Genomic DNA, 14554 nt, shown 5'->3' on the forward strand with positions numbered 1-14554 from the left:
TAGTTGTATTTCTTCGGATTTGATGTACATAAATTCTCCTTTAAAACTAACTTACTAATAACGTACTAACTAATTAACTAACTAATAACAAGCAGGCCGTGAAAATCTTTAACAGATTTACGGATACCAATTCTGCCTCCTTTTGCAAAAGTGCCGGGAAAATACCATCCATTTCTGCAGTTTTGATCAAGAGTTTGGTAAGAATGTTGATTGCTCATTTCTAACCATAAAATCTTCTTTAGAGTTTGTTTGGATATATTTATTTTGAACTCGAAACACTAGTTGTAATTCGGATCTAAATTGGAGAACAACTCTCGCGGGAATAGCGTCTCACTCTCACCAATTAAGTGTATTACTCCGTATAACTGTTTCCATGTCAAATTAAACTGGTGGAGACCATATAATACTTTGGATTTATAATTTGTTCGCGGCTTCAACTTCCTATATGACGGTATAGATCGATTGGGGGTCTCTCTCTCTCTCTCTCTCTCTGAACCAACGTGGGATAACCTGGCAATTTGAGTTTTTCACACTCGCCAGCAAACTTGAAGAGTCAAAAAAGAAAAGTTAGTTCTATAAATATCGTATCTAATTTGTTATTTATAGAACAATATAGAATGAAGAACTTTGTTATGGTGCCGGTTTAAAAATCTATAAAATTTCAATATAAAGTTAGCTTCGTTGTTTGTATTTAACAAAAACTATTCAAAATCTTTTTGTAAGTGTTGCTATATATAAATATACCTACTTTTATGCAACAACAATTGATCTGTTTAATAACTATGTATTATACAAATTTTTTGTTTTGTTAAAGAATTAAATATGATTAACATTTACATAAATTCAAAGTTGCTACATATTATTATTTTTTGTTAAATAGCCGATTGTTAAGTAAATACTATAATCAGTCTTTTTATTAAAACAATTATTATGTAATCTTTTTGGGAAATATATTATTAACAAAATGTGTTGTTGAATTATGACCCAGTTTCATCTTAAATAAGAACTCTTCAAGCAAACGATGACGATTTGATAAACAACTGGCATTTCGAAATGTCATTTGTGTTACCTTAAGAATCCTGGGGCAAGTATGAATGCGATATAAATAAAAAAAACGAAAACAAATTTGAAAAATTAAATTAAATTTTATTTCTTTCTTTATAATAAATTCATTTTGTAAAAAACGCTAGAAATTAAAAAAAAATGATCAACGAAAAAAGAAAACAAAAAATAAAATATTCTTACTGATTTAATGGAAAATTGTTAACAATTTAATTCAACTTGTTTTTTTTAGGGAATACTGATTATAATTCTTTTAATTTCACTATAACGACTTCTATTGTTGATGATAAAAAAATGCATTTATATCTAAATATCCGATGATTTCAAGAGACGTATAACACGCTCAATTTCGGGAGCGGTATTACGTATTTTAGCCAAACATTCATAGGCACGATTATTTTGTTTCGTTAGCAAGCACCTGTCGATGGAAAAGTACAAAAAAAAGAAAAGCATGAAATATTAAGATCATTTGTTAATGGAAAGTTTACTCACAATAAGGCGGCACCAGTTAGATTACCATTAGCATATAAATGTGTTATCCATTGTTCACTAATGGTATTGTTAAGAGGATCTTCGGGTTGTAGATATATGCGTGCTATAAGTAAGGCCTCTTTATAGAATTTCTTTTCCATTAACATTTCTATGGCATCTTGCTGTTGATGTATGGCCAACATATAAGCAGCCGCTTGTAAAGCATAACCCTGTTCGATAAGTTGTTCAGCATAGGCTTGACAACATTTTTGCCAAAAACTGCAGGGTTATAAAATGAAATAATTAGGTGAAATTTATCATTAAAGAGAGAACAGTTAACCCACCTATATGAAATACTTGGTGCCAAAGAAACATGCCACTCGCAAAGCTGTTTAGCCTGTACACATTTGAGTATTTCTTCTTTGAGATTGCCGGTCAATTGAGGCATAAACAAACTAGAGATTCCTTTAGTTTCACTACCCTGATGATTTTTTACTGCAATATAGGACAACATTGAGAAATCATTCGAATAACCAAAATTATCTAACTTACATTCATCTGCCAGTACTTCTTTTGCTTCTGCTTTGGTTCCAAACAGTTTGGCACTTAGGGATTTATTTCCACAAGATTTGGGAGAACTTAATATGGAAAACATTAAGTCCAAGGCATCTTTATTAATTTCTTTTGTAGTAAGATACAATAATGTTAAGGGATTCTAAAACAAAAAGTTAAACAAAATATATTTTTCTAAACTTGAAGTCATTGCCCAAAAACCAACCTTCATATAAATAGATGCACCACTTAGAGAACTTTCGGCTTTTTGTAAATGTAGCTTTTCTAACATAGTTGATACCTCTTCACTGTTCGCCACACCATTCTCTATTTTAGCATCAGTTGCAACCTTATTTTCCAACAAATCCACAGCTATATTACCATCCGGTGTTTTGGCAAGTTTACGATTAAGTTTTTTATCCACTGACTGTGATTTAGCATCGTTACGTGTTAAAGCTTTTGTAGCCCATTGTACAGTATCCAATGTACGAGGATTAGCACGTTTAGATTTTCCTGTATTACCCTCTAATCGTTCAACACGCATATCTATAAATTCCAATGCAGCACTTTTGCCAGAACATAAAATAACCTCCTCATCGGTAGGCAAGAAAAGACCACATGTCATGGGACAATGATAGATTTTAACAAAATGTTCGGGATTTTTGTCATTCGATAAGTCCCATATACGCACGGCACCATCAAAACCACACGTTAGAAAATAATTCTCATTACGATTACTCCACTTAGCACAACCGTTGGCCGCTTTTGTGGCATTGATTTCAATTTTACGTGTAATTTGTAAGTCCCCTGTTTCATAATTAAATTCCAGAATATGTATATTATTGGCATTGGCTACAACCGCCAATTTATTTGTCGCTATGGGACTCCAAGATATGTCACTTATATAGCGTGGTGCCAAATCTAATGTCGTTTTAAGTTCATACTGAAAATAGGTGCTACCCGTACGTGCATACAACTTTAGTTGACCGTTTTGTGTGCCAACAAAAAGATAATTGTTGCGTAGTGAAACACACGCTACGCTATCAATATCGGGAATAACATAGGGATCTGGAATAAAATGTTCAAATAAATTTTGGAAAGATAACAAAAGGATAAAACTTAGTGACATCCAGTGACCAATTAATGCATACAAACTAAACAACAAATATGTCAAAATCTTATTTGGAAGCTCTTTGGAATTTCTTATATGAACCTTAAAACAACTTAAACTATAATAACGCATGCGGCATATTCCATGTTTTTTGAAACGGTCTCTAATCAGATTGTCTTATGCCTACACAGTTTTTCAGGCTGAAATTTACGCAATCGATACGGCCGCATCTCTTAAGTCTCTCGGCTCAAACGTAATAACTTCAAAACATATTCTCAATTACCTCCCTTTTCCAACTCTGCCGCCTCTCACCTCAAACGTAATAAGTTCAAAATATATTCTCAATTACCTCCCTTTTCCAACCCTGCCGCCTCTCGCCTCAAACGTAATAAATTTAAAATATATTCTCAATTACCTCCCTTTTCCAACTCTGCCAAATTGATTGGCAATCAAAGCGCAATTAATGAATCGACCTTAAATGAAACAGTTTCGTAAAAGTTGTTGTTATAATCCAACGGCTAAGGAATTGAACAAATTCGACGAATGGGGGACAAAAAATCGGTACTTTAATCACTATATATGCTTGCACTATAACCGCTTGCAGAAAATCTCGAAAGCTCTGGTCCTGGAAAAGGACATGAACTTAATACTCAGTTTTTTCTCTTCTCATCTTCTGTCACATTTTTTGCTCATCTGAATCTGCACTATTTCTTTTTCTTGTTTCATCATCGAAATAATCCACAATGTATCACAATCCATTGAAATAATCCACAATGGATCACAATTAATTGAAATAATCCACAATGAATCACAACAATTTTCGTTCCCACGACAATCGGTTTTAGGTACCGCAAAAACTCGGAGTTTAACGAACAATGACCATGTATTATTAACTCAGCCACACCGACTTTACACGTATCGCTGCTACAACAACAACAGTCTTCGAGTGGTGTTGCACCTTAAGATACATAAGCTTTCCTAACCTAACCTATTGTACCAAAAAAATCCTGCTGAATTATAGATTTACAGCAATAGAGTGGAACACCAACAATTGTGTAAGTATCGTTAGTATGTAGTCTGTCTTCGCTGGTACATCCGCAATAATAGTTCTAGATCAAAGACCCTAGCCGACTTTGATCCATCAGTGCAGACATCGACTGATCCATCCAATTAATGATATCACTCTGTAAATCCCTTGGAGGGTGGTAGACCAATAGTCAATGTTACTAGGTATGTAAGACGTACTACCCAAGATAGAAGCAAGTCCGTTACAGCTGAGTGTAGGTCAAGTTGTTTGACCACAATATCAGCGGCTGGCCAGTGCAAGAGTACAAAGAGAGCGGAAGATGGTGGTTAGCAGTGCAGAAGATCGCAAAAAAACTCTCAATAGTGCTGCAGTAGGTGGTTTTCTTAAGAGCTTTTTACCAAACAAGACGAAAAGCCAATAATGGCTTTCCTTCAAGCGTAGATGGCAATAGCCGCCTTTGAAGCTCTCGCTTGGATGTTTAGATTCTATAAAAGTTAAGAATCTAGAACAATGCTCAAGTAATTTGCACTACCGATAAAGTTAGTTCCACTCCATTCAGGCAAGGAAAGTGTGAATCTCGTATCATTTAGTAAAAAGAACAAGTTCAGTTTTCCTGAGATTAACACCACTGTTAGAGCTCCAACGGCTGAGTGGTCCTAGTGCAGATTGAAGGCAATATGAGATAGTGACAAGATGTTTTCTGGAAACAGCCACCGCCCATCGCTAGTACATGCTATAGTTTTGTAAATTATTGAATCCAACTTAATGCCTAGATTTTAAGAGGAAAAGTGATAGAAATTCTCCCTGTGGTGTGCCTCGTTTTGCCATTCTGTAAAATGTGGCATTGTCCATAGTTGCAATGACTCTATTAGTGAAGCGAGAAATGCGTATTCTTGTGCTCTATAACTTATTTAACTATACTCACCAGCTAGTGCAGAGCATTATCAACAGATTTTCCTTTCATAAAGGCCTTTATAATCGTAGGCCTTAGATATAGATCTATGATCCGTTCCAAAGTTTTCAAGAGGAATGAAGACAGACTGATGGGTCCAAAATCCTTTGGTCTAGTGTTTGAAGTCTTCCTCCTTTTGGGAATGAAAAATACAGTGCATTTAGTCTATGCTATATAGCTATATACGACCATTCAAGGTACGCCAAATATATATGTATCAGCCATGGGCAGATGATATCCGCATTATGATGAAGGTAAGGAACAATATTGAGAGTTCAATGCATGAACTTTGCAGACAACTTTAGGCTGACAAAATTGTGGTGTTTTGAGAAATGACAGTTATTGAAAAATGTCCAATAAAGCTCAAATGTGTATTGATGGTTCACCTATAGAACATTTTGCAGAGGGTGTGTCGTCTAATACTTCTTGAATCACCTTTGATGGAATTTTCAACTAGGCATGATTGGCTTTTTATATCAGCCTAAAACTATTCTTCTAGGGATGATTGGCTTTTTATATCAACCTAAAACTATTCTTCGGACTCTCTAACTAATGCAGTGTCTTCCAAGCAGAGATCCTAGCGTTCTGGAAAGTGACGGAACTGATACGGAATAATAACAATGTACATGGTAATAAGGTTGTGAACGATTTTCCTAGATTGTGTTCGAACCTTGATATAGATATATAACAGGGAAATAATATTAATCCACCCATTGTCACTATATGTAGATAATTCAATGAATCAATTAACATTCCTTGATCAGTAGAGTGTATACCAAAAAAGGCCCTATGGCTAAAACATGTTACGGGGGCTATCAATTAAAAGGATTCTGATAGAGATGCTAACGGGGTATGGTATGACTTGAAGTAAAGGCAACTAGAATACTTATTTGCCTGGTTAGATGTAATCTAATTCAGAGTGGGGTTTTTAATGGCAATTGTATACGAGACTTCTGCAGGCTATGTGTGTAAAGGAGCTAGAGATATTTGAACATATAATTTACCATTGCGTTCGACTACAGGGTCCAAGACGAAGAAGTGGAAAATATTGCTGGGAGTAATCCATGCAATTTACTAGGATTTGTCAGGGGAATGACATGATTACTATGGAGAGTTTACTCATCTTCTGTAATATTTATTCCCTAATCTGAATCTTTACTCTCTTTTTTCTAAGAACATTCTAGTTGAAGGTAATCGCAATGGATTACAACTGTCTTCTCCTTAGGGTTCATAACTCCTCCTAAACTGGACAAATGTCAGATTGCTGTAATAACTTTTAGATGAACTTTCCACTAGACAGGAACACACACTAAGATCACTTGTTACAAGCCTGATCTATCTGAACTATTTTAGGGATGTGTCCCACAAGACTCTAATCAAATTTGTTTAATGTATCGTTACCAGGTACTCTCTGGGGCCACAAATTAGGATAGAGAAATTTTAGAGGTATCACAAAAAATGGAAATAAATTTCAAAAGAGGTAAAGTAGAAGGGTTAATATCTGTTATTTTATAAGCTGTCATAATGGTCTCTTAATCTATTATTGACCGTCATTCGCTTATAACAGAGTATTTTGTATAAGGTGTGTGGACCACAGACGGAAACTTTAGTTGAGAAACTTTTTATAATTCTCTTTTAAAATTCCCTTAATGTCTAAAACATGTTTTTGTATGAATGAGAATAATAACAAAGTAGGAGAAACTCCGTACCGCGAGAGAGATGAATAATGTATTTTTCTCTCTCACGCAAAATCAAAAGATTCCCAAAGTTTCCTGGTGCGGACCGGCAGAAGGTAAACAACGGTATCAAACATTAGTGGACCCCAGTGAGATGCTCATAAGTGGCTGTTTTATAAAGCTTAACTAATTCCAGTAAATTTATTATTATTTAAAAAAGCTCAGATTCTTTTGCAATTCTTTCTTTATGGAGACATTCCTCTACACTATTTCCATGGTAACCCATACCTATATTACCGTACAGCTCTATTTAATCAATAACTGTCTCTAAACAAAAATAAAAATTCATTCAATTGAAAAACAGATTTAAAAACTAAATTTTACATCAAAATCTATTAATTATGAATCCTTTTATAATAATCAATGATTTTGAATCTGACGCATTGGAAGACTATTCCAAAAAAGAACATTTTAAAGTCAACCAAAGATTTTGTCAATATTTAAAGCAACTTATAGCGGAAGAGTCTCAAAGGAATAATGCAAAAAATATTTCGGCGTCATACAAACCACAACATTATTTACCAATAGTTATAAAGCAGCAACAATCTGAGACAAATAATGAATCGGGAATTTTGCTAACAATTGATAAATTAGTTACATTTTTCATAGAAGAATGCAAGCAAAATTTTCTTCCTATAAATCCTTGTTTTGCTAACTATTATCTACATTTACTTATACGAGATGCTCAAGATGGTTTGGAATTAAATGATAAATCTAATCGTTTAAGTGTATGTAAAATTGAGAATTTTTTAGAAAAAGCTTTGACAAAATATAAAAATCCATTGGAGGCTACTGTCTGCAATATGAAAATGTCTTATTTTAATAGAAATAGCCAAACGTTATCTTTGGATTTTGTTAAAGAAAAATATGAATTGGAATTTGAAGAGAAATTACAACAACTAATAAAAAGTATATTGCAATATCCCGAGAGTAGTAGTGACCATCAGTTAGAAGAAATGTTTATTAAAATGCAAGTGTTTATTATAACAAATTATCAAATAGGTTGTCCTAAAAATCATGTAGTAAGTAGAAAGCTTAGATTTGTAACTAGTCCTTTTATTAAAGATTTCACCTATTTACAGATTTTAAAACAATGTCGCCAAAGTTTAAATAGTGTTTTGGGCAGGGGAGATATACAAAAATATGTCTTAAGAAAAAAATATCATCGTTTGGAATATCTACAGAAATTGGCAGCCACTGTAGCTGGTATTTTAATTTTCAATAATCAAGGACCCCAAGGCAATAAAGAAAATATACGCAACAGTAAGTTTTCAGGTTTTTTTAACGTTAATTACTCAAAATTTCTTACTTTATATTTTTCATTTCAAGTATTTGCTGATTTAAAAATGGCTCAATGTAATACCAAAGATTCTCTGGAAGAGAGTATAGAACGTGCATTATTTTTTAAACAAAGTGGTAGTAATGTGATGCAAGAACTTATCGAAATTAATGTTCATTTAAAAATGATCATTTGTTTAAGACCTTTAGTTCAAATACGTGAAATCAACAAATTTGTTATATTATTTGAGGTGTATAGAAAAAATTTGGAAAAAGCTAAGAATACTTTTGAAAAAACTCTTTATCTAATAGAGGTGGCGGAAAAGAAATTCAATTGTGTTGTGGAAAAAATCAATGAAATATTAAAATTTCGTTCTGCCATTGAATCGGAATTAATTTTTGTAAGTAATAATATTCAATTTCAATAATTATAAGATTTTATTTGAATTACATTAAAAAATTTGAGTTATGTTCGAAAATAAATCTTTAGATTAGCATTAGAAAATTTTCGAAAATTCGAACTTATGATTGTTACATTTCCAATTTCGGGACATGTTGTTGTATTCCCAACTCTTTTTCTTCGATCTGGTTATCCAAATCCGTTAGATCTAAACCGCATCTAACGGATGAGTCCAAAGGGATTTAGGTTCCAACTTTGTTGTATTTACCCTGCAATTAAAAAGGTGTTGGTCATTGTGCGCCTATGCCACACGCAAGACAGAGATCTTAAATGGTGCCGCTTAATCGCGATCAGTATGAGTTTTAACGGGTACACCATCCCGAACTAAGTTTTGCTAGTACCACAGTAGTTCGACGTGGTTAGTTTCGTTCCGCAACGGGTAGGGGACGACCTCACAATATTATAATATCGCGGTGGGATTTGATGAATAGTATTTAAAGCTGTCCTATATGAGATTTCATCATCTATGTTATCCAGGTGTTCTTGGACGTCGCTCTCATACAGACGAAGATCTTTCCTGACATCCCTCGTGGGGTTCTAACCCCGTTCTCGCGACAATCGGTTCTTAGTACCGGAACGACTCGTAGTTCAACGTACAACAACCAAGGATTTTCAACCCAGCCACTTCGATTTTACACGTATGTATTCACTATTCGTGAAATGTTGGGAATTGTGTTGCTTTAATGACAAGTGCGCTCAGAACAAAACCAAATGATCAAGTAAGGCGACAAAAGCTAAACTAACAATATAACATCAATAATACAGGAAAGATTTTTCATAACATCGGTTTATTCCCTGCTGCAGCTCAAAAGTATCCCTGTAAGGATACCCAGTTTAAAATATGATCTACCTCTCTTATCAAGAAGAAGAAAACGATGAGCCTAGATGGGATCAGTAGTTGACAAAATCATCCTCTTTAGTAGCAATACGTAGGTTCATGCCTTAAAGGCGTCAAAAGATTACTAACTACATAAGATCAGTAGGACAAGGAAGATTCTTCGAAACATCACTATATCCCCTGCTGCAGCTCAAAAGGATCCCCTTAAAGAGACTCAGATTAGAATATGATCTACCTCTTAAGCCTAGATGGGATCAGTAGTTGACAAAATCATCCTCGTTAGTAGCAATTCGTAGGTTCATTCTTTTGTAATGCTTTACCCAGTCTGCGTCAAAATTGTAAATTGTGAAAACAAGATTGTATTCTGGTCAAACAAACTAGACTCCTTACAACTGTACTGGTATGTAAAGCGAACTTAGTCAGCAATTTCTTTGCCATTTACATATGTCCGTTTCACTTTACCCCATAATGAATAATTACTGAATGTCTCGCCATCTTATTTAGATACGCCTGGCATTCTTAGACCAGTTTTGATGTGAAGTACACACATCTATTATGGATTTAGTAGCAGCTTGACTGTCAGTATAGATTCTAATATTCCTATTAGATGTCGCTTATTATCTAAGCCAATTTGTTACTCTTTTTTATTACTATTACTGCTTGGAGAGCATCATTGAGGAAATTTTTGTATCATATTCTTTAATGTAGATATTGCCGGAAATGTATAAAAAGTTCCCTCAAACTTGTAGATATCGTAGCGAGCTGAAATACCCTAAGGGTCTGTGGCGGCTAGTTATGCATATGGTGGGCTTCACTTAGAGCGTTATTATATTACTGCAGTGCATTCTTGCCTAGTCATAAAATGCAATAATGATCTAAGTGAACTTTTTTGACAATTCAATTCACACGGTAATAAGTAAGAGGATGGACTTAAATGACAGGGTGTAAACACCCATTTATAACCATTAAAGGATGATTTCGGCTTTACTCACTGATACTATTAAAAAGCCCTCTAATTGTTAAACGAATTGCAAACTTTTAAAGCCTACACTTGATGAAAAAGCAACTAAGATACTTATTGAACGGGACAGATGGAATCGTAGAACTCTTATGAACATTTTAAACGGACCCTGTAATGTTTCAGGAGAATAGCCTTTTTTCCGATGGGAGATTCTAGTGAGAATTCAGATATCCACAGCGATATCCTTGCACGCCTAACCTTCCTTTGCAAATTCGAATTTAATTATTTTGAAAACAATTTAAAGACTTTCTTTCACTTAATCTATAAATTGATGTAAAATAGAAAACTTTTTGTTAAAATTTTTCAAATTTATATATTTTTTTGTTTTACTAATAATCACTTTTAATTTTTATACTTTTAAAACAGCCACATTTTGTATATCTTTCGGAAATATGGCAAACATTGGTGTTATATTTAAATCATTTAGTTGAGATAAATAAAATTAAAGATCACTTTGATAATCTACTAAATGAAAAACTGGAAAATAACTTCAATCAACTATTAGAGGAGTTAAGTGATAAAAACAAACACCTAAAACAGCCTTTAAAATATACATTTCATGAATTAATGCAGAATAATATTAAACATGAAAGTAAACTTAGCATGTTAAACATAGTAAGTGCTATTAAATTCTAATAAGACAACACAAAAATTAAAACTAAATTGTGTATTTTCTAGAAACCATTTATTAAGGATTATTGTGGCCTAACTATGGCTTTAACTGGTGGACTTTTAGTACCCTCCCAATTGGAAAAGAAACTTTGTGAAAATGTTGATTTACTTTTTGGATTTGCTAACATGGAATATGCTAAATTTGCCGAACGTTATTTCAAGGATTTTATAAAGAATTTTCGTAATGCAATCGTAACAAGTACAGATTTAATATTACTCTTTCAACTTGATGTGGAGGTAATGCAACAAGATTTCGATTTAATACAACAGACGAAAACGAAAACCAATAGTTTAGAAACTCAAACTGAAAATATATTATCAAATGAGCATTTAACAAGCAGACGAGTGAACACTAGCTGGAATATTTGGGATTTTCATCGTCAAACCATAAATTTAGCAAATATTAGAAAAAAGCAAACACATAACACGCAAACGAACTTAGGTTATGGCATAAGAAATGCTCAAAATCAAACTGAGAGAAAAACCTCTAATGGAACACAAAATTCGTGAATATAACTTACCTCTTTTATTGGCATCATCTTCATAAACTGCTATACGATCATTACAGACTACATATAAGAACTTATCTTGCCAACTAATGGAATAAATGGGTTTGCCGCAAATTGAATTATAAGTAAAGGGTTGTTTATTAGAACCTTCTATATTGAGTATGCCAATCTGAAATTAAGAAACAAAATAATAATTTACAATTAAACTTAATGTTTTCACATTATAAAAAATACTTACTCTTCCCTCCATTGTACCATAGGCTAATTTTTTACAATCTGGACTCCATACCAAAGACATAACATTCGATTCAATGCGTTGTACAAAATTATCAATATGCACAGAAGTAGTGGTCATTTTGGAAATGTCTATTATGCCAATACGACGATCCGAAAAACCCAAAGCAATTCTAATTACAAATAGATATTAGAAATGAAATAAATCTTTATAATATAACTCTCTACTTACTTATTCATATCGTCGGGACATTCCTGCATTGCACCTATGTTTGTTGAAACACAACTATAGTTTAATATTATTTTATTCAATTGTATATTCTCCATAGAGATTTCACGATAGGATGATATACTCCAAACTAAATGTTGTTTGGGTGAACAGGCAAATGAGATCACAGAACGTTGAGACCAACGTCGTTTTGTTTCCTTAAACTTGTACGGCCTAAAGCCACATTGTTTAGAGAGTTGGGTATTAGTCAATGGTTGCATACACCACATTTGCAACTCACCGGCTTTATTGTTGACTATTACTGAGGTAGGTGAAATCCAAGAGATTTCAATGTGAGTATCTTTAAATAAACAAGAAAAAAAAACCATTAATAATTACATCATAATATATATTTAATTTATAAAATTTACTTTTGCCTCCATGAGAAGAACGAACTTTATGTGAATCACATGTGGCCCCAGTAGTAGCATTCCAAATGCAAAAACCTCCGTCAGCGCTGCTAGAGGCCAATAAAATATCATAGACTTCATTATCCTTCTTCTTTAATTCTTCTTGTGACTCCTTTTCATTGTTTGAGCATTTAATTTCACTTATAATTTGTATATCATCCTCTGTGGAATGCACTCCCAAATTGTCGCTAGTTTTCAGTTGTTCATTATCTTGCGATTGACTGCTATGCACCTCCGCTTGACAAATTATATTCTGCTGTTTATTACGATGCATACCGTCGACGTCTACACTCTCTTCTGAAGAAGGAGTACGACATGCTAAACGCACCAAACTACCATCAGATGATTCCTTATCGGATAATTGGTCTTTGCCTTTGTCATCAGCTTCGTCATCTCCATCACTGCCGCACGAGGATAAATCATCCCGGCTACTGGCTGCCAATTTACACTCTTCCAAACTTATTGTTTGTTCGGGTGATGTATGAACTGGTTCATCTCTTAAGGCATTAATTTCCTCTTTGAGACTTTGACAAGCTTCAGCAAAATCAAATTTTGCGGTTGTAGAAGATTCTGTGGGTTTTTCTATACCCACAAAATCTGAAACAAAATCATTTCTCAATCTCATTTCCTGACTTGGAGCGCCAAACTCATTATCCAAATAATCATAGTCATAAATATCAAAAATGTCGTCTGTGTCTATAGTACGATCTGATCTAGTAAATTTTGCCGCTTTAGTTTGTGGCTTTTGAGCAACTTTAGGTTTTGGCGCCTCCGCCGGCTTTTCAACTACAATATCGTTTGTTATGTCTACACGATTCCAAGCCAATGATGTTATGGAAGTGTCATGGCCTCTAAGAGTATATAAGGTGGCCATTTTCTGAAGATCGCACAATAACACCAAACCTCGCTTGGTACCAATAGCAAAATGATTTTCATTATACGGAGAGCATTTCAATGAAGTCATTTGATGATTTCTTGACGATATAAACATGGGTCGACGATAAAATGAATTTGAAGCAACACAATATACCACTATATCTTGATTATCTACCGAAAGCACATTTCTGTTACACATATAACTAATGAGCACTTCACCGGCATGCTGTGGTGAAGGGCCATTGCCCTCCATATAACGCATATAAGCCAAATGGGCTTTATGACCCTGTATAGCACAACCTTTATTGAAATCCCATATTTGTACAGAATTATCTTGTAGTAAAGCGGCAAACAATTTTGCTGGCTCCTTCTCTTTACCACCAGCAGCTGTATTTTTGTCTAACTCTTCACTGGAACCAATATCGCCGCAATCACTGTCCTTTTGACCCCAGTGCGGATCTACATCTAAGCTGAGTATGCCTTGGCGTGTGTGGAAGCATTGTATTTTAGGTGTCTCACTGTCGGCCTCTATAGAACTAATAAAATTAATGCTACGAGATCCTGCATACAGGAAACCACCATCCGGTGTACAAACACAACCATTGTTAAGATTCCATTGTGGAACCAAAGGTATTTTAACCATAATTAGGTTGAAGTTTCTTTTTATGAAATAATGAGTTTTATATTAAAAAAAGTCCTTGTCCAAATCCTTTTACAATTAATCCTTCACGCGTTCTATTGTTTTAAATACCGTTTCAGAGCTCTGCGACGACAAATATTAAGGGCATCGGCGTCTGATATTACAATTGTTGGCGGTGGCTTCTAATTGACTGTAAGCCGGCTAAGTATTAAACAATTTTTTTTAAATTTCAACGATTTAAAAAAAATACAGAATTCGAAGGATTTTTAAAGCAATTATATTAGAAATTGGGATTGTCGAGAAAGTAGAAAATTTTTGTATTCGTGAATACTATTTTATTTATTTCTTTCTCTTCTTATACAAATGATTTTCACGAGATTTATTTCTAAAGGATATACATATATAACTTTGTCATTCCGTTTGTAATACATATATAT

General features: G+C 33.9%; 2 protein-coding genes across 2 annotated transcripts; one reads left to right on the plus strand and one right to left on the minus strand.

The window, feature by feature from the left end:
• Window positions 1-1190: 1190 nt before the first annotated feature.
• On the minus strand, window positions 1191-14240 carry LOC111678558 (protein rigor mortis). The gene is made up of 9 exons (XM_023439949.2): window positions 12563-14240; window positions 12156-12492; window positions 11928-12096; window positions 11702-11858; window positions 2312-3153; window positions 2086-2248; window positions 1878-2028; window positions 1555-1812; window positions 1191-1480 (listed from the first exon to the last, which is right to left on the minus strand). Exons 1-9 carry the CDS (start codon window positions 14118-14120, stop codon window positions 1369-1371), a joined length of 3747 nt encoding a protein of 1248 aa, XP_023295717.2. The 5' UTR covers window positions 14121-14240; the 3' UTR covers window positions 1191-1368.
• LOC124420695 (cilia- and flagella-associated protein 206) lies at window positions 7218-11705 on the plus strand. Its single transcript, XM_046954489.1, has 5 exons — window positions 7218-7933; window positions 7994-8174; window positions 8241-8590; window positions 10875-11123; window positions 11187-11705. Exons 1-5 carry the CDS (start codon window positions 7253-7255, stop codon window positions 11688-11690), a joined length of 1965 nt encoding a protein of 654 aa, XP_046810445.1. The 5' UTR covers window positions 7218-7252; the 3' UTR covers window positions 11691-11705.
• Window positions 14241-14554: the final 314 nt, after the last annotated feature.

This window comes from Lucilia cuprina, chromosome 6 (genome assembly GCF_022045245.1).
Source record: "Lucilia cuprina isolate Lc7/37 chromosome 6, ASM2204524v1, whole genome shotgun sequence".
In the NCBI taxonomy this organism is placed as follows: domain Eukaryota; kingdom Metazoa; phylum Arthropoda; class Insecta; order Diptera; family Calliphoridae; genus Lucilia; species Lucilia cuprina.